The sequence below is a fragment of the Zootermopsis nevadensis genome, unplaced genomic scaffold, assembly GCF_977971745.1.
Source record: "Zootermopsis nevadensis isolate Lab colony 2312 unplaced genomic scaffold, Znev_1.0 Znev_ptg000032l, whole genome shotgun sequence".
Taxonomy (NCBI): Eukaryota; Metazoa; Arthropoda; class Insecta; order Blattodea; family Termopsidae; genus Zootermopsis; species Zootermopsis nevadensis.
The window spans coordinates 3010739-3032059 of NW_028259164.1; the positions used below are offsets into that span (position 1 = coordinate 3010739).

The window sequence follows — 21321 nt, forward strand, 5'->3', positions numbered from 1 at the left end:
ATTCTGAAAGAGGATATTTTTATATCAAATTTTAAGTTGTAGATTTTATCATGGAACTGATATATGACGGTAACTATAATTTTCGATATATTTAAACAATGCAATTACACAATTTATCTACAGCATGCGATGGGTGGATGTATTTGTAACATCAGTACATGAACCATTGTAATGTAACTTGTGGATCCATGGATTCTAATAAAGATGTATGAAAGATATCTTCGATATTTTGAGACTGGTATCGCCTGAGGCATGTATTATTTTCTCTTCGCCACATATCCCACTACAGGACGAGGTCGTATTACTGTACGATCCGTGCTAGTTGCTATATATTCTTTGACTTTTGTCATCGCCATTTTGAGGTGGGTGTTGCTAAGTGTATTGCGAATATTTCTCGGTATACTTTGCTGTGGGAAACAGTTGTTTAGTGATGTATTGGTATATGGTAATTGTTTTTAACCAATAATATGACAGTTTAACATTTAAATAAAATTTTCCTTAACCACGTACAGTATATAGACGTTTTCATCGTTGCAGTGGAAACTTCGTTTAGGTGGTGACTCATGTTACATCCGGGAATGTCATTTTTTCATGCAATGTGTATTTGAATGTTTCGTGCGTTAATAGTTACTTTGTAACGTAAGAGGAGTGGCTGGGTGTTGGCATATCGGAATCTATAGCTTGTAAGTTAGAGCACACGTTACAATCTTTTGTGTGTACGTACCTATGTGATAGGTAAGTTAGGATTGACAGTTCTCGTCGGAATTTTAATTATAATCACGAAATCAACTGGATGATATACCCTCGACCATGGTTGTATCTGGTTTAATATTAGCCAGCACAAATTCTGGATAGGGAGGAAACGTTTGCTTCATATTAATACAGATGGATGGATTTGGAACCCATTACTAACATCCGAATAAGTTATTGTGATATCCATGAAAGACATTTGTGTGGAAGTAGTCTGCCCTCTTCAATAAATCTGTATTCAATTTAGATTTGGATGACTTTTAGTTTATCCCACAGTCATAGGATAGCTTTCTGCATTGGTTGTGTTTCAGCACAGAAATTAGGAAATGGTTGATTTATTTTGACATGCGGAACAGTGTATTGATTCCCCACCATGTATACGTGTGATATATAAGGTATTTAAGGGCATGAGCAAACTAGAGTTATTTAGTTGTTAATATTTATCATGAAGTCCTTTAGACTTCTAAGGTCATGGTCTGGGTATAAAAGTGTTCATGTGTTGTCACCAGAATGCAGAAAAATGATTATAATACAGACAGCAAAAAATCCTTTGTGTGACAAACATCATTTTCAAATGCAGATGACTGATACACACTTGAAAGTGCACAACATACTGATTTTTTAAAAATGCTCTTTAATGTGTAACCTGATGCCATACCATCTGTATGGTACCATGTGCATATTTCATCTCATTTTATGTATACTTTCAGATGTCCACATTTAGCAGAAGGATGATAAAGCATTAATGAGATTATTTAGTGAATTTGGTGATATTTTGCAAGCGGTAGCTGTGTTTTAACAGCAGTGTATAAGATTTTGCTGGTGTATCAATGAATACGGATATCCTTGTAATGGATCAAGACATTCCATCCTTCAGCAGCAAAGATGAAGAGATCCAGTATTGGAAGGAATTGGCAGCCCAGTTACATCAAGGGTTTGCATCATTTGGTTTTCTTAAAGACTGTCAATTGTTTGAATAAGAAGCTTCTAATGTGACTGAGTGTTAACACTATGTACATGGGAAAAGATTATATTAATTATTAATATTAAGCATAAACATAGAAAGTAATTAGTTGTATATTCTGTCAGATTCTGATTTATATCTGTTTCATTGTATAATTCAACATGATATTGCTATAGCGTAGAGGCTGGGTATAAGAAATATGAAGTTGGGTCATGCTTCATCTTTGAAGATATATTGACAGGAAATATATTAGTGGAATATATAATAATAATGATGTTTATTGCCTTTTTCTTCATAAAGAAAAGTACACAGGTATTTTCATTGCCCTTTAGGCTTGAAGAGGCTAGAGAGGATACAAGACAAGTAGAGAGAGAACTTGAAGAATTCCAGGAAAACTCACAGCAGTTGGAGAAGGAGTTGGAGACGCAGTTGGAACAGGCTGATAAAACAATACGGGAACTGCGGACACGCAACAACAGACTGCAGTTAGACAGTGACACACTGAAGGTAGATTATGTCATTGTGACCAGATTATTGTAATGTTTTTACAGGATTTTGACACTGTCAGAAGTACTTATGTAGCCTGTTAATTAGTTATAGATTTTACACTGTCTAATTTCTTATCGTAAACTCCACCTAGGCTTATTTCTAATGTTTACATTACACCTGGGACTGCAGAATTCTACTTCACAAGACTTCTCTGAATTTATTATTGAAAGTTTTAAAAATTTGGTAGTGGAATAGTGATTTTTTAGATCATGTACATAAATATTAAGTTATGATAGATGGTTGAAGGAACTTGGGGAAAGACCACTTATTACTAAATGACAGTTTATGAACTTCAACAAATTCTAGCGGGGTTCAAACTAAACCTATTGTATTGATTAGTTTTTTAATCACTGTTGTTCCTGCATCCCTTAACAATATTGCATTGTTTTATAACATCTATATTCAGATTTTCATACATTTTGTTTGACTAATTAACAGGATAGTTATGAACAGACAAAACGACAAAATGGCACGCAAATATGTGAACTGCAGACGATGATCTCTGAATATCGAAGTCACGAAGAAACTTTGCTGAAGTACATTCGAGAGTTAGAACAAAAGAATGACGACTTGGAACGATCTCATAGGTACTGCATTTCTCTGAACTCTTGAATTGTCATTCTTATTTTGTAGTTTGTGTAATGACACTTTATCAGTTGCGTGTGTTATATAGTGTTCATTGGGAGAATGTTCTGAATGATGAACTGAGAATAAAGTGGTAGTGGTCATGGCGTGTTTGAAGCTAGTGTCTAGTGTTTGCCTGTATGGATTGTAGAAAACTACAAAAAAATACTCAGGATATCTGATTGTTGGACATAGTGTACAGCCATTATAATCCAGTTGACCTACACTCCATTTTAATGTTATCTCATTTGTCTTCAGAGTTGCAGATGTTGCCCCGCTAAAATCCAGCATGAATATGTTTTGCCCCTTCCTAACTGTTTCCAGTCAGCTCATTATAACCTCCTTTATTTTACTATTTTAACTATAAAACTAAGTAAGGTTTATAAATTACAAAGTTCTTAATTCAAAGTTTGTCTGTCATGTGTTCTAAACACACACACACACAAAAACTGTACTCTATTTTTAGAGCTATGATGACGTCTGTAACAGAGTTTGAGTCCAAGTTGAATTCTGCAATAGAGCGAAATGCTCTGCTTGAATCTGAACAGGATGAAGCCAGGGGAATGGTGCAGAGACTGAAAGATGAAGCAAGAGGTGAGCACTTTGTATTTGTGAGTCAAAAATCAACTTGTCTGAATAACAAATAAGTGAACAGGATACAAAAGAAATCATTCTTTACTGAATTTCAGTGTGCTTTATACACTAGTGGTAATATAATATTTACAGAGCATGAAAGTTATTTATAACCGCACTGAAAATGTTATAAATACATGGGAATGAGATGTATCATACTCTCTTTTTCCACCAACAGATCTGAGGCAGGAGATGAAAATCCGGAGCTGCGAGGTACCAGACAATGATAAGTGTTTGGAGAGAGTTAGGAGCCCTATTGACTCAAACAAGCTCAAGGTGGAAATGGAAACTCAGACAAATGTACCGGGCTCACCACTCAAAAGTAAGCTGAACGTAGCGTATCGTAGAACCAAGTCTGTTGGCCTTTCCCTGAGCTGCATGAAAAGTCCCCCTACATAATGTTAAGTACTTCTGAATAGTGTTAGAACTGTTATCTGCGCATTGTATATATTGGTCTGCTTATAGTGTGTATGAGATGCCACTGTAAACTTAATTATACATAAATTATAAAATCACTTTGAATGTCAAAATGATATTCAAGACTTGTAGAATGGTACAGAGGAGCTGCGGTGGATCAAAGTGTGGTATTTTACCATAAACAGTACCAAAATTTTGTGATGCATTAAAAGATATGATTGTAATTAGCTTACTATCATATGATTATGTTAGATATTCTTTACTGAACCTGCTTTTGGGAAGCTGTGAAGCTTTAGAATGGAGAGATTAGGTTGTAAGACGAGCCACGTGAAGTGGAAACATCTTTGCGGAAAGAAGCAGATTGTCCATTGACCCTTTGTGGCAGCCTATGCTAAAAATACCATGCCATTTTGACCTTTGGCATCCTTAAAAGTAAAATTGTTTCTTGACTAACTGAGTGACTATCATCTTTTCAAGGAAAATCCATGAAAATTAACTCACATGGTGGACAGTGTCATGTCATGGTGAGTTGGCTGGAAAGTAATGACATTTTTAAACAATATTAATTATTTCAGAATCATGAAACTTGTGAACATTGTATCTTCTTACTTTCTACAGAATCGTTCCATAATTCTGAGTTAGAATTATGGTTGTTATTTGGAGTAATGTGGTTCATATGGTTCAGAGAGTGTCCAGTATTGCAATTCTGTTTGCGTGTTTCTATTTCATGATTTATAAAACCAAGACTGGTGTAAAAACTGTAGTTATTATATAAAACTTACACATATCTGTGATTTCTTCCTAATGTTTTTTTAACTTCTTTGACAGTGGTACCAGATGAATCCATCAGAATCTTTTGTAATTTTAATTTTCATGTACAGACTACCCTGAATGTTAATTGACGTTGAAGACTGGTTGTAATACTGTAAGGTGTGAATGTTATGTGGGTCATTTAAAAAGTTAAGCATGGCATGCATGCGCTGGCAGTAGGGTGATGCATGTTTTCTGATGTCACGCGAGAGCCAGAGTTCCAAGTAACAGCGTAAGTGTGTTTGTTTAGGTTTTCGTTGTATTATTGCTGCGCAGATGGATTCTAAAATGTAGGATGACAGAAAACAACTGATCTGACTAACCTTACCTGGATGTTTTCATTCCAGAGTTTTGAAATAATTATTAATATCACTGGTTATTATGATGTATTTGTTAAGAAGATAAAAGGATGCTAGATTCTGCAGATTCTTGTTATTTAAAGTTTTACTGTAGATACCAGTTGGCTGGTGACTTTGCTTGTACATATTATAGAAATATGATTCTTCTAATGAAGTATACAAATAAGTCAAGTTTTACATCATTGTTTTTAAGATATTTCTCTTTGTACCTGAGGTTTCCTGGTAGTAATGACATGCATGAAGTATTAAACTTGGAAGCAAATGTGCTTTGTATTTTGTTGACGTGTGTACAAGGTTTTGCAAGCAGTTTTCAGTTGGATGATAGGTAATATTATGTATTCAGTAAACTCTAGATCAGTGATGCACATTTGTATCTTTACATGAATCTGTTTTAAGTTATTTTGTATTGCTCATTGCTTGAAATTATTTTATTAATTTCTCACCAGTGATGCTGATGAAAAATAAATTCTTACATGCAAAAGTCATGTGGTTTCTATGTAGTAAATGTGCTTTCTGCCTGCTATTCCCTGTTTCTCCTTAATATCAACCATTTTCAGGTTCTCATGGTCTGATTAAATTGAGGCATTTGGTTATAAAATTTGAATTCACTGTGTCACCACACGGCATAAAAGACCTTTTAAGACATGCTGTTCATGTACCTGCCTGGGTGCATTGTTCTCGTAAAGATTGATGACCTTGTTTGCTTGCGTAACCTTCATTTTCTGTTCTTCCATCATTGTGAAATAGCGGATGAATATTTCGCATCGTCGTTATACTGTTCCATCTTATTTTGTATGAAATTTTTGGAATGGCTTCTTTAGATACCATACTTCTGTTGCATGCTGTAACATGTCTGCCAGTGATATTTATCATCCTATTTCAGGAGCATTGTAGTGAATCAGAATTTCATTGCCATCTTGACCAAAAAAAATAAATTTGCATTTTGAGCAATAGTTAAGGAGCATTATTTCTACACATGTAATTTAATGCATCTTTCAAGTTGTCCAGTTACCTAATGGCAAGTTATGAGTGTAAATGGTGGTAAATAGTTATCATAAATTACTGCTTTAATTTAATGTTTAAAAAACTATTTGTTACTGTTGTGTCAATAACTTTACAACAGTAAATTTCACATGACGTAGAATTTGATATTTTTACAGCAACATGAATATAGAAAATGGTCTTCTTGGTTGTAGTGTAGTGTAGCGTTATGGCTGTGTGCCAGCAACAACCCACAAGATCACCATCATGGTTATGTATGCTTAATATGAGAATCTTAATCAAGCTTTATTCATAGTACACTTTGCAAGAAAAGTTAGTTGACTTCCAGTTAATTGAAACAGAGGAAGAGATGCTGGCTGGGTGGGAGAAAATAAAGTTTGTTTAGTAAATCGCCATCGTGATCAATGAACTGATAATTCAGTTTACTGTGGCAGTAGTTCTTTAATTTCTTAATTAGCCTAACTACTTACGTTTGTGGACATAATGTGTTGAAATGTGGGACAGCTTGTGTGAATGACAGAAATCTTAATTTACCACATTATTATTATTCTTCTAATATTGTTTCCATTTTATGGGGGCTGATGGTGTATACCATGTTCTTGCCATCAAATACAACTATTTATTTCAATGTACACCTTACATGTCAGCCTTCTTGAGGGTCTCACACTATTTGATGTGGTTATTGAATGTTACATAAACAGTTCTAAAACTATTACAGGTTATGTGACTAGTATTATGAAGAATTATGTATGTGATGGTTTTAATTTGCCTTCACACTTTATAGAGACAGTGTTTGTAATAGTTAAAAAAATGTTTGGGTGAGAGAGAGGTTTTATAAAACATGAGAATGGCTTATTGATGAATTATCTGTAATAATATCTGCTAAGGTGTCTGATGTATAGCCGGAACACGTAGGGTGGATTTTTAAATAATACCATTTGGTAATTAGTCTTTTACGTAAGTTATATAATACGGTGATTGTGAATACTACTATTAAATTGCGGAAATAGCATGGTGAATTTATTTGGAATTTTTGTTACAGTGCAACAGTCTGGAGGGGGCCAAAACATTCCACTTACCCCACCAGCAAGGATATCTGCAATGAATATTGTAGGTGACTTGCTTAGGAAAGTTGGGGTGAGTTTAATATCAGTTGATATCTTGAACACTTCACCCTGTTTTATTAGTTATATGTTTTCTGTTTGTTATGTAGTAATAGCAGCTGCTTTGTGTAGTGTTTTGGTCACATTTTGACCAACCCTTGCACATTTTTATACTTGTTCCTGTAGGGATGACAAAAATATGGATTGAATGAATAAATGTTTAAACAGATACTCTTAGATGTACTTATAATATTGAAGGAAAACAAAAAAGTAGGGTTATGTTTGTACTTTGTCTTGCACATTCAGGAGTACATGATATCCTAGTTCATGTATGATTATACTTACCAGTCACAGTAGCTTACCTTACTTTTAGATCAGCTAAGTGTTATGTTGGCGATAAAACCCACGTGTTTACTCCTGACATGCTGATTTGTAAGCTAAAATTACCGTACATACTTTGTGTGTTGCTTAGAAACATTCAAGTTAGAACACATGAAATTAAAATAGTTTGAATTTTTATTTTCAATGATACTGGGCTTGAGAAGTTTGTATTTAAAGCATCCATTTGTAGCACATAAGACGCTATTGCCGAAACACTTCAGAATTGCAAGAATGTGTGTTCCTGAAAATCTGTAGCGTTAGTTGCTAATGATGACTGTGTCTTGAGGGATGTGAATTTTAATGGCAGCATTTTGATACAGAGCACACCTAAGGTTAACACTCAGTTGCGTTGATTTTATGAGTGGAATTTTTGTTAGAACGTGGACCCTTTGCTTCTCCTAATGTAGTAGAATGTAGCGAAATGAAACAGCCGTGCCTCCTCTTAGTAAAATCTCATTTCAGATTTAAATACCTAGAAAAAATTATAGAGGAAGGTAACAATACAAGTCATTAGCATTTTAAATGTACAGTCAAAGGGTTAGTGAGCCTTTAAGTAGTTTGTGCATGTACTCATTGTATAAATGGTATTTTGTTTGTTCACTTGTTGGAAAGTAGAGTGTTTTTGTGCAACACTTGTTTCTTTTATTTTAGTAGTCACACTTTCTCCTGTTCAGCTTTAATTAATACTTGTATTTGCATGAGATTTCTGTACTTGTGTACGTAAAATCCAAGATAATTGATTTAGGTACTTTTTGCGTAGATTATGCTGTAGCTCAGGCAGTCACATACCCTCTTTTCACCAGGAGGCTTGAGTTCAGTTCCAGAACAGTTTATTTGGGATTTGTGGTGGACTTACAGGCATATTTTTCTCTCTGAGTATTTTGGTTTTCCACTGTTGTCTTTAAGGGAACTGTCATGTTACTTGTAAATCTCTGTCTTGTGAAAACTTTTTCTTTTATTCTGTTGGCTGTACGTAGATGTAGATGTTTTGTTGTGTATTTTATTTTTATTTGGTTTGGCAGCTTGAGGGGTTGCTGTGCTCAGGATGTAAACAGGTCAAGTGCTCCTGTGGGGGTGGCAACCCCCATTCCCCCGTCATTCCCGCTCCAATGATGGCACAACCTCGTAGAGGTCCGTTTTATATGTGGTTCAAATTTTTGCTGTGCGCATACTATAATTGCTATCAGGTGTTGGTTTAATTAACTAACTACCTGCCTTCCTCCATAGAGCAGAGTCTTTCTTGAGATGCTGATAATAGTTCAGTTAATCAAGAAATTCCCTGCTTTTTATGGAAACCATATTTGATTTACTTCATCTGAAATTACTGACACCTTTACCTCCCACCTGAGGCACCATTTCAGAGAACATGAAAAAGACTGTTAGGAAGTCAGCTGGAATGTCTGAATTTGAATCTCAAATAATATTTAATGGTGGCAACTGTAATGGGGTTACTACAGGATTATAACTATGATGTAATTAAGTGTAATGAAAATGTTACAAGTTTCCTTCTATCCTTAGGGAGTTTATGAATGTAATGGCTGTGATCAGAAAGTTGTCGTATTCTGCACTTATGAGTGAAATATACTTGCTATTACAAAACTGCTGACACTGAATTAATACATGAAAGTTCAGGGTTCTTTGTAAAGTACTGTTTAATGTTAATGTGTTATGAATAGTGATGTTTTGAAGTTATGACTCTGTTTGTGTCTAAAAATATGTTCTTTGTTTTGCTTTTTATGTTATGTACTTGTAGCTTTTTCTTCTTATGCTTTTAACTCACTTAATTTGTCTTGATTAGTTTCCTTAATCCGTCGCCCTCGGTGGACTAGTGGTGAGCATGCTCGCCGCTTGACCCAAGGGCCGTAGCACAACTTCCTTTGGAGGGGAAGTAAAGCCGGTGGCCCCATGTCATAGATTTACGGCATGTAAAAGAACTTTACGAGCATGATATGAGATGTTTCGTAATCAAAATTCAGCTGCCATTTCTCACCCAAGTCTCCTGATTAACTACTAGATGGCTCTGGCAGTCAAATCAGGATTGAGTAGAAATTGTGCAGAGTCAATGGGCTGGTCACTCACTACTCATAAATGCACTCTTCAAGACCAAGAAACCCCCGAAAAGGAGGCGGCAAAAACACACAACCGGGTTGTAGAGCCAAGAAACAACAACAACAACACGTTTCCTTAATCCACATATATTCCTTGATTCTGATCTTCCAGAATTGAAGTATATTCGGTATTATTTCAAATATTTGTTGTTCATTTCTTCCTACGCAGGCATTGGAATCAAAACTGGCTTCATGTCGCAATGCATCGAGAGAAAGTCTTCAGTCCAGTGACACTCCAACCAGAGATACCTACAGGTATTACTACTTGTATTTGGTATAGGATTCTTTGCTAGTAAAAACAAACATTATAAGAAGGTATGGCCAACTTCTCAGTGCATGGCCAGTGTTGAGGAAGGTGAGTACTGCCCTGAGTCACTGTGAAGAAATTCCTGCCCAAAAGTGTATTCAGAGAGAGCTAGTCTCCCAAGGACCTCCAGTTATAGCCGAACCACTGATATATTTTCTGGAGTCTGCATACTTTTTTTTTGTCACTGTGTGGTGTTACCCATTTTGAGATTAAAAAAACTGTTGTGTGAGGCAGGAAACATTTCAAAAATGTCTAGGGTTTGATGAAATACTTCTGAAACCAGTGGACTGATCACATAGGGCGACGACGAAATTGTACTACAGATTCTCACAAAGTTTTGCGTATATAATAGGTGCATTATATGATATCAAAATAGTTGTCTGAAAGTCATTTTATTAATGTTGTCAGTATTTGACAGCCACAGACAGCTGTAGATATAGCTTAGTGAAGAGCATCAAATCAAGAATTAGGCTATGTCTTACTGATGAACACTTGTAATATTGCACATGAAATGCAAAAAATAGTTGCTAAACCTGATATTGAGAGATTACTCAAGAAAAAGCATCATCAGATATCTCACTGATGAATGATCTTGCGAAACTGAACTTGCAACGTTAGGTCTAACATAGTGGCATTCTGCAGTTTCACTACATTATCGTCATGGATAACCATGTAGCCTGCAAATCATTAAGAAAGGATGTGTGTGGTGCAGGGTCTGTAACAAAGGTTCAAAACTCTTAATTCCACGTGTAATTCCAGCCTTCCATCTGACATGTACCTATGATTACTTATTCCTCTTCTGGTGTCCTCACATTGCATGATGGTATTTCCATGACTTTGAATGGGAACTACTGTCACTTTGTAAGAAAACATGAAAATGCGGACCATGGTATTCTGGACCATGATGCCATGTTGCCTTGTACAGAGTTACCAGTGTTTCAGTCGAACATCTTCAGTGTAGAATTTCTTCCCACAAGATGAAGGTGATATATTACTCTGAAACATTGCTAACAAACTACAAGACTACACTGCAAACATCTTTAAGCCTGTATCAAGCCACGTTCCTTCTAATACAATACATATTTTATGCCAAATCATGACCATGAAAGATGTTAAGATGTTTTAATGGACTTGAAAGAGTACTATTTAACTTATAATTATTTTGTAGTAAAATAAAATTGAAGAAGAGAAATTGTTGAAGGTACAGAACTTTTATTTTTAAAACTTTTAATTAAGTTAATTTGTTTTTCCTGAATGAGACATATTTTTGGAACCATATTTTATTTCTTTTCCTTTTTCAGGTAGTTGAAATTGATGGACACTGTCTTTACATTTAACTACTGACAAGCGAGTTGAAACAATTGTTAAGGTAATTTCAGTGATGGACATTAGGAACATCTTTTATTACTGATGAGAAATTTATGACAGTATTTGTTGAGGTCATTTTGTTTGAGGACTAGCACATGCTCTTAACATATTATGAAATTCAAATTGGAATAATTTTGTTTTTCTGTGAAATACTTAACTTTTTATCATGTGAATAGGAATTTAGGAGCAGAAGTATATTTTATAAAGCAAATGATAAATAAAGTTGCCCGAGGCACATACAGGGAGTAAATATAAGCTGTGTTGATATATTATTGTACTACACACATATCAAGAATGCCAGAATATGAAGGTCCACAAACTTTTCTGCCTTAGTAGGATTCAGGTTTCCATGGCAGTGAGTATAAAGATGGCTGTCTTCTGGATTGTAGCACAATGTAGTCTGGTAGAAGATTACCAGTGTTTAAGAGGTCTTTGCTGCCTCCATCATCAGGGTGATGAGTGACTCATCCTGGTGGTAGAGGCAGCAAGGAACTCTGAAACACTGGTAATCTTCTACCAGACTACATTGTGCTACAACCCAGTTAGACAGCCATCTTCATCTCTGACCCCTGCAAGGTACAAATTTGGTTGGTTTGTAGATAAATATATGTTATCTGCTAAGTACACATAATGAACCAGGTTTGTACAAAATTTTTATTTGAATCGCAGAATGGTATCCATAACAAATAACATTCATTGTTTTTGGTGAGAGGCTGTTCTTCCCCCCCCCCCCAAAAAAAAAAATGCTGCGAGGATCATTACTTGTTCATTGACTGCAACAATTTGAGGTTACTCTCCGTAATTATCAGAAACCTGAGTACACACCGTTTGATGGTAACAAGGGGCCCACTTCAATAATAAATAACTAGCAATAAAATATTTAATCTGTAAGCTGTATTGTAAGGATCTAAATATGTACCACATACCTGTACCTTAATTTCCTTAACCAGATGTGAAATGTTCTTCATAGCAGTTTGTATATCACATGCAGATCACTTATACGTCTCACATATTATCTGCATGGTGTATGCTGTGCCACTTAATAATGGTGGTATAAAAATTATGTCTGATGTGGAGCAAATAGCACTACCAAAATTTATATTAGTGTACTTTTCTGTTTGGTACGAATATATTGTGTTTGGGTTTGATCTTTGGGTTATGATGCTGCATAGTCTTGTAGATACTGATCAGCAGAATGTGTCACCTCTCCATTTTCAGGGTACCTCACGAGGGTATGAGGTCCCCTGAAACATTGGTAACTACCTACAATACAACATGACATAAGACCACAATCCATATTTTCATTGCTGTCAGAAACCTAAAATCCCACATCTTTTTATACATGTATATCTTGGCAAGCATGCATTCAATGGAGATTTCTGTCTTCTGGGTTATTGCGCTGTGTAGTCTGGTCGATGTTAACCAACGTTTCAGAGGTCATACTGCCTCCGTCATCAGATCGCCCTGATGACGGAGGCAGTATGACCTCTGAAACGTTGGTAAACATCGACCAGACTACACGGCGCAACAACCCAGAAGACAGAAATCTTCATACTCACCGCTGTGAGAACCTCAAGTCTTACATGCATTCAATGGCTTGTCAGTCTGTGAATCAGTATGCTACAGAAATGTATTAAATACACAAAAGTTAATAAATATGTTTGTAGGGGAAGGCGACTGAACCGTGGCACATCGTCCCCGTCAATCCATGGCATTTTACGGGCTTAACTGCAAGATCTTCTCACCCAACACCACTGGATATTTTAACCACACTATTGCTTTTCGTAGCTGGTGCAGTAGTAACACATCTTTGTCGTCATGTGGAGTAGTGCCTTTCTTATTGCTGACATGAACAAGAACTGTTGCTCTACCCTGGTAATGGGTAGTTGATATTTGTAAAAGACAGGTTAGGTTGCATAATGTATGTGCTTTATGATTTCTTTAGAAACACTAAGACAGAAGTCACAAAATAATAACTTTGTCTGGTTTACATACCAAGGCATTATTTCTCTGTTAGTTTATTGGAGGGTGATGTTTTTTGTAGAAAGAGTGCTGAATTTTAAAATTAAAAGTGTAATTTGTATTTGTGAGTGAAAATGTTAAAAAAGAAAAAAAATACTGTGTATGGTGAGTTTAAAGCTGTTGAGCTCTAGCAGGTGGAAACATTTAGTCTAGATCTCTGTTAGTGAGTTCGTAGAAAGAACTTTGTTGTTGGGTTCCACGTTCCGTTTTTTTCCAAGACGCTAGTGTTTGGTGCCTCTTCCGTAATATTCGCCCCTGCATACAATCAATGCAGCAACGTTCTCTCATATTAGAGACTTCTGGAACATTTTTTTCTTAATCTAAAGAAGGGAAGATTGATTCAAAGAGAACATTCACTCATGTGTATCTGAATTACAGCTGATCATTATTGTATATTATTTTTTGAACATAAATGTAGCCTAAGGTTTCTTCTGTACATTACTTGGAACCACTGTGATAAGAATTAAGACTTATTTTGAAAACAAAATTAGCTTATCATGTGTAATTTTAAAATGACAACCATTTCAGAAATTGTCTGTGAACTCCAGTTATGGCTTTTTAACTTTTAGTTTCTTCGAATTCATATCACATAAAGTATCGAGCAGGCAGCTTCATTTTTACACACTCATGCTGAGACTGGAATGTGTTATGTCCCATTTCACTGCTTTCACATAGCTAGAATGTAATGAATAATCTGCTTCAAATGGAAGAACATGCAATACTTCAGAATATAGAGTGTGATTTATTTTAAACTGCCTACTCAATGTAGGAATTCAGTATTTGGAAACTCAAAAAAATAAATGCTTCTGTGTTTGCGTATGTGATGTTTTTATTTATATAGATATATTTTTAATTTGAACCATAGGTCAAAATATTTCTTTGAGTAATCTAACATGCTAACCAGTAAGGGAATAATGCAATAGACAAATACTGTCCATTTTCTACATTGCTGTTAATATAATTTACAGAAATTCTATGTTGTACACGCATTTCCAAACCAAGTACGTGACGTTTGTAGGATATTGGAATGCCATGAGTAGTATATATTATAAATTATTAGAAAAGTGTCTTATGTAATGTAATATTCATTAATTTAATGCATAAACTCATCTTTTTTGAGATTTACTGTGTTGTGTGTTGAAAGTGTTCTAATGTTTTGGCAAACATTGCAGTTTCTATCTCCAGGGTGAAAGTCTTTTGGAGTGCAAGGGAACCCTTGTATTATAGATCTGGCAGTGGGAGCTAAGTGATATGATCAGGTGAGCAGAGGAGCGAGGCACTGCAAAGTGGAGAGTAACCATGAGGTTTTGAAGAAAGAGGATAAAAGGAGGAGATGATGAAGATGGCTCAAAAGCAAGTAAGATAAAAAAGAAGTGAAAGGGGAAAGTTGAAACCTGGATAGCTCAGTCTTTATCCATCTGTACGGGTGATCATTGCAAAGGTAGCTAAGTAGAGGGTTTAAGGAAGTGATGCAAAAAGTATGACAAAAGGAAGAAGGAAAAGAGAAACCACCCTTGCACAGACCTCCCCCGCCACCCTGAGTAGGCATGCATATCCTGTGACTTGAAATCTACTGAGGATCAAATGTCATGGCTGAACCTTTTCATGATTTCTCCCCAGTCAAGTGAATTCCATGATTTTTAGCTGATGATTGGTCTCATTCTTTGTTGTGCAAAACATTTAAACTCTTGAGACCTATAAAGGTGAAGATATTTCTCCCACTTCATTCCTTAAGCATTTTGTAATAAAATAATGTAACATGATTCTGAGTATATATTGATTCAGTTTTTGTATGTAACTGTACGTACGTATGATTCAAGATGCAACCGTGCTGTAAAGGCAGAAGTCTAGAGGAAAATTACTACACCTTCAGACTACAAGGCATGCAGATTTTAGGAAGCATTTTCCAGGGAAAGTGTGCCTTATATTACAGAAAATGTGGTACTTCTGATTATTATTTTTGTATGCTTGTAATTTGTATAATGGAAGCTTTTAGGTTTAAAGAATGTTTTCCTTCTATCATATTGACTTTCGGTATTTGTGGCAAGAAAGTTCTTTGTAAAGTTTTGCTGTCTCTTTAGGTGATGTGTGAGATTTCTTTCATGTGTGTATGTATGTCTTGAAACAATGACAATTACAGTAGAATGTAATAAATTAAAATGGCCACTTTCATCTCAAACATAAAAGAAGTGATTTTAGGTTATTTAACTATCAGAGGTGTGATGCGGATCTCGGCTTTTGGGTATTTGTTTCTCTGATATCACAACTCATTAGGCTGTCAGTAACACTGGAAATTTCCCATGTTCCTGTTTGTTATGGTACATATTGGAAAGTTAAATATTACAGCTGTACATTCAGAAAACTTTATAATGCATTTTGAAATACTAATTCAAAGTTTTCACCAACAACATTATAATTGGCTAGAACTGCTTTATTTTCTGTTTGTCTAATTGTATTATGTAGTATGCAGCAGAGACATGGTATATCGTAATCTGATCAGACAATATATTCTTGAAATAACCAATGAGAAGAATATATAGGCAATGTGAATGTCAAAGTGTAAGAGAATGATGTATTTTTCATGTGCTACAGAAACATGAAAGTACTTGGTGAAAAATGGTTTTGAAAGGTTATTCCTCTACATTCTAAGGCATTTCAGGTAAATGTTTCTCAAGGTAATGTTGCTATATAAAACAATTTGACATGAATCTGACAAATGAAGGGTGCCATAATACTTTATCACTTGAAACTAAACTTATTTGCTCGTCTTATTTGATCCAGTATTTTGGGTATGCTTACAACTGGATTTATAGTTATTTCTTTTGAGTACACTATATGAAATTCTGTCAAATTGCCTTGCAGGTTCTTTATGTACATATGAGCTTGAAAGTAAAGGTGTGAATGAATTTATGTACTAGCATCATGATACAGTATAATAAATAGTACAGTAAAAGTTAAAAAAAACTAATTTATTCCTTGTGTATTATTAGTGTAGCTGAATTACAATATTATGATAAGCTGGAAAACAAAAACAAGGGATGTGTACAAAATTCTGATAAAGAATTTCTTGGAAAATGATTACATTAAAGGCAGAAGTTTGTTCCAAGGTTTCATTAACAAGTTGTTACAGTAGAATTAAGACGGGTAAATCAGCTTTCCTGACACCAGATTTCCTATGAGGTTTCCCCAGTTGACCCTCGGTGGGGAATGCACTAGTTCAGGTATGCAGTACTGAACAGTATTCCACCAGGAGCCAGGTACTGGTTGGACAGACAGAAGCAGCGGACCTTGTGTTTCTCTGCACTGCACTGTCAAGTGAACTGTACCTGGGGAAAAGCAAGAGCATTTGCATGTTATCAGTCTTACAACATATCCCGTCCATGTCATTTGGTTTTTGCAGTTATAATTTAATGTATAACTTCAGCTTTTGAGGATAAGTGACACAGTATGTTAAGATGTTCCAGTGTTTTCAAGAAACATTGCATTTGCTTTCCACTTAACCACCTTCGCTATTGAACATCAACCATGAACATGAAAAATGTCTTTGCAAGCCCAGTTCTGTCTTTCCTCTTCCAGTTCTTCTATACTATATCCTTCAAAAATGCCTTCCACTTTCACTTCTTTTCCTGAACCACATAGTCGCTCCTCATTGGATATTAGCATGCTCTTCTGCTTGCTCATTCATGGCACCAAACTTCCACTGCCAGATTTTACAAATGTTCTGTTACCCTGCCACAGACATTCACTTGAAGATGGCAACTCCATTGTTTGCTGAAACATTTGAACATCTTCAACTTTCCGTATCTTAAAACTGAAGTTATACATTTTCTATCTGGTTTCTTCTATACTGACATCCAAAATCTGTTACTCCTGAAATGTGTAGACCATTATTTCAATTATTTTGTATGAAAAAAAGTATAACCTGCTGTCCATCTTGTTAAATGTCTCTCTGCTGATATTAAAATAATTTCTAAACAGGTCACTCATCATCTACAGTGGAAACTGTACTGTTACATAACCTGCCACTTATTGGTGAAGTGTTTTACAAAACAGACAAGCTGTACTAAAACTGCCATTCACTTGAGACTTACTGCTAACAATTGTGGACTGTAGAAGCCAGAGTGTGCTGACATACAGGGGAAGGCACTGCAGGATGTAGCGTACACGTGTCAGGAGGCCTTCAAGACCAACCACTACCAGACGGAGCTGCACACAGAAATGTGCCAAAAACATTCACATTTCCAACTCATGCTCATCCAGTTTCATACTTTAAAGAAGTCTTAAGCTCATTTAATTTATTAAAGTAACACATACATTATAAAGCAATGCAAAAACTGAAACTTTTGCTGGGCTAGACAAGTAATACACACCGTGGTGAACACAATGTAATACATAAGTGTTGTTGGGAGCAAAAAGAGTAATATGGTGAATGCAAGGGTTCCCACAAAGAGCTGGTGCGATGAGTATTGGCATGAATCAACACGTCCTCGCAGCGGGTTATGTTTCCTTCCCAAGAACAGCCGCCACAGGGCTACCAACCCTGATACTTGCAAACTATACAACCTGAAATTAAGACAGTTTTTAAGTAAAGAAATCAAGTACTTATTTTAGTCAGCAGAGTTGCACATTCAGGTACATTTGCAAATAGTGATAAATACACTAATTCCATTAAACAGAGTCACTCAAATTCCCCACATTTCTAAAACCCCAGTGTTCACAACAGCCTACCAATAGACCCTATGCATACTACTAAAAATTCTACTCCCATATGTGTCTAGCTCTTCTGATTTCATTATGCTAATAACATTTGGTAAAAATTAATAATCATGAAGATCCTCATTAGGCAGTCTTTCGCAGCCGTCAGTTACTTCTTTCAGCTTAGTCCAAATTACTCCCCTTTGCACCCTGCTCTCAAACATCCTCAATTTATGTTACTCCCTTAATTTGACATTTCACTTTTCCTACTTACATGAAACAGGTAAAATTGTGGGTAAAGGGAGGGAAGAAATGGGCAGAGGGACAAATAAAAGAAGGTAGGAAAGAGGCCCACCGAATTTAAAGGGTCTTCTTATACAAGTTCAAAACAACTAATCATGAGCTTCATAATGCCACAAACTATCAAAACCAGCAATGTGATTTAATTTAGGTACACTTTTCTGGAAACAAAATGCCAAAACCTAGTTTGTACAAAAAATCCCAAGCTTTTTTATTACATTGTGACAATTCTGTCTAAACAGTAATGCCAGGGCACAGTTTATTTTCATTAAAGTCCACAGCGGAAGACAGTAGAAAAATACTTGCTTCATAAATGATATCTTCATGAAATAATCAGTTTGTATGAGCAAAATATTAAGTATACATTTCTTATAATTTGTCCAGCATGACAAAATATTACTGAATAGTTCCATTACTTCATCTGTTGAAGCTGAGATGCTTGACAAACCTTGCAGCGTACACGTAGATACAGTAGATGTGGAAGCTGACCAACTCCAGAAGATCTACAAGGATAGATGCTTGGAATGTGAGTCCAAGACGGCCAAGGCAAAGAAATATGTGGAATGCTACCTCTAGTACTGGTTTGGCAACCACTGAGAACAATAAATAAAATTGGTAATAAGAGAATATTAAGTACAAAACGTTACATTAATCACATTGTTTTAAATTATTTATGTGGGTAAGAAATACTGTGTCTCGCCCTAAATGATGAACAAAATTATAGGCGCACATCCAAAAATATGCTCTTCCACTTATCACAGACAAGTGATAAGAGACTGTAGACAAGTAGGCTCATATTTTTTTAACTTGGTAAAGAAAGTCAAACTTACATAAATATGAAATATTTTACTATCTCCATTTGTAACTAAGTTACAGAATGTTATTGCTTTTACTATTTGGACGAACTTCTCACTTAAGCACAGATTGTCTTCATTAATTTGTTAAACATAACCTCACACATACTTACCAAATTTAAAATCACTGTCTTATAAACAATGTTTCACAGAATTTATATCTATAAAATGTCATGTTCCTGGCCTCAATTGTCCATCAGTATTCACTGTCAGAGTAACACCTAAATGAAATTATTTGCATGCCTGATGTTCTTTACAATCTACAAGTCTTGTATTATCAAAATCACACAATTTTCAAAGATCTATTACTGTACATCATTTAAGTAGTGCTAGTGACATTCATACTCACAAGTTCATGCATGTGCTATGTTCTTGTTGCTGATTATAATGAATTAAAAGGAACATGGTTTTGGTGGACCTGGAAGACTTCAAAATTGGGGTCAGTAAGTCAACATGGTAATCTCACAAATCTGCTTTTCTCCTTATGAAAGGAATGCAGGCCAAAAATGCACATTAAATTTTGAGTCTTACCAAGAAATGTCCACCAGACATTAATGTGGTAAAGGAAGAACTGCCCCAACATATTATTAAAGGCATAGTTAAGTTTCAAACCAGCAGGAATACCCATCAACCACTGCAGCAATTCTCGTAAAGTCGTTACCACGACCTGCAAGTAAGTAGCATTTAACATGAAACAAATATGGAAAGTTGAGAAACATTTTATCTATATATATTATAATTAAAATCTAAGTTCAGTGATTTCTATGCACATTTTTAATGCCATTATGTGCTGATCTTAATTTGTGAAGACCTTCACACTGATCCAATGACAAAGTGGGCAAGTCCTAAACAGTGTATCTTCTTCATAGGAAGGAAGACAGACTTATGTCTAATTCATGTGAAGTGGTACGAGGGTTATATAAGGAATGGAGACATAACTGTACATACCTCTCCAGACTCCAGTAGTAGTTGTGGGGGTGAAGATGTAACAGCAGTAAGCCAATAAAGTAGAAGCATCCCGCAACATACATCAACAATGGTAGCAACAATGTAATTCCAAACTTTAACTGAAAGAATTTTCTTACAAGAGGCTGACTGCAGAATCCATATTAGACTTTTAAGGAAAGTTTGCAAATGTAATTCTAGTGCTGTATATTTTAAAACAGGATGCGTGAAAGTAATACAATTTAGCAGAATATTTGCTATACATAATAATAATCTGATTATTTGCTGTGAGAGCACATTCTTTAATATTACTGAACTAAATGGCCGGACACGTGAATTTTTTAGTGATACAGAGTTCAAGTTACTAGCCAACATTTTGAAGTGATCTCCATACAGAGAGCCATCAGGCTCCAAACTTTGAAGAAAGAGTTCAGACTGAATGAACTTTTCATGATCATATATAATGCAAACGGTCTGACATGGTTTTGACATATCCACAACATTTCCAGCACTCACTATTACATGCAAAATGAATTCAGAACCACATAAACCCAAGACTACCCAATCACTCTTCTGTTTGAATGAAACAATTGATGATGAACCTTTACAATAATATCCAATAATATTACACTTCTCTACTCCATAATTTTCATTTAGGCCTTCAGCCTTTCCAATAACGAAATAGCACTTCACATATTCTTCCTTAGTTTCTTGTACAACCCCATACAAAGTACCAGGTTCCTCGTTATATAGTGCACAAGGAACAAAAACTAGCAATGTTTCCATAATACTGCAATTTACTGCAACAAAGACGACACGTAAGACCAAGGAATAGATGGAAGGATAATATTAAAATAGATATTCGGGAAACATGGTGCGTGGATTGGATTAACCTGACTCAGGACATGTGACGGGCTCTTGTGAAAACGGTAACAAACTTCGGGTTCCATACACGATGGGGAAGTTCTTAACTGTTTGAGCATACTGTTAGCAGATTTGCTGAAATATTTACATTCGCACGGCATTACTGAACGCTAAGTGTTATACATCCATACACCAAACTCCCTCAACCCCTTGTAAATGTTAATATTTCTTTGTCAACCATCATTATTATCATCGTTGGCAACATT

At 35.5% G+C, this 21321-nt stretch overlaps 2 protein-coding genes across 7 annotated transcripts; one reads left to right on the forward strand and one right to left on the reverse strand.

Moving 5' to 3' along the window:
- Nucleotides 1–260: 260 nt before the first annotated feature.
- On the forward strand, nucleotides 261–14518 carry LOC110841368 (Nuclear distribution protein nudE). 6 transcript variants are annotated; one of them, XR_015538082.1, is made up of 11 exons: nucleotides 462–683; nucleotides 1461–1684; nucleotides 2047–2221; nucleotides 2702–2850; nucleotides 3354–3481; nucleotides 3699–3842; nucleotides 7151–7245; nucleotides 8615–8723; nucleotides 9870–9955; nucleotides 11309–11376; nucleotides 13043–14518. XR_015538082.1 is itself a non-coding variant. In XM_087359593.1 (10 exons), the coding sequence occupies exons 2-9, from the start codon at nucleotides 1581–1583 to the stop codon at nucleotides 9929–9931; spliced, it is 966 nt and encodes a 321-aa protein (XP_087215719.1). In that variant the 5' UTR covers nucleotides 261–362; nucleotides 1461–1580; the 3' UTR covers nucleotides 9932–9955; nucleotides 13043–14518. The 6 variants fall into 6 exon arrangements, 4 of the variants coding, with proteins under 4 accessions (XP_087215719.1, XP_021942548.1, XP_021942546.1 ...); XM_087359593.1 differs by lacking the exons at nucleotides 462–683; nucleotides 11309–11376 and adding an exon at nucleotides 261–362; XM_022086856.2 differs by lacking the exons at nucleotides 462–683; nucleotides 11309–11376 and adding an exon at nucleotides 360–445.
- Nucleotides 14519–16351: 1833 nt separating this feature from the next.
- Nucleotides 16352–21310, reverse strand: PIG-Q (phosphatidylinositol glycan anchor biosynthesis class Q). The gene is made up of 6 exons (XM_087359587.1): nucleotides 20195–21310; nucleotides 19778–19913; nucleotides 18841–18985; nucleotides 17768–17960; nucleotides 17489–17603; nucleotides 16352–16723 (listed from the first exon to the last, which is right to left on the reverse strand). Exons 1-6 carry the CDS (start codon nucleotides 20975–20977, stop codon nucleotides 16533–16535), a joined length of 1563 nt encoding a protein of 520 aa, XP_087215713.1. The 5' UTR covers nucleotides 20978–21310; the 3' UTR covers nucleotides 16352–16532.
- Nucleotides 21311–21321: the final 11 nt, after the last annotated feature.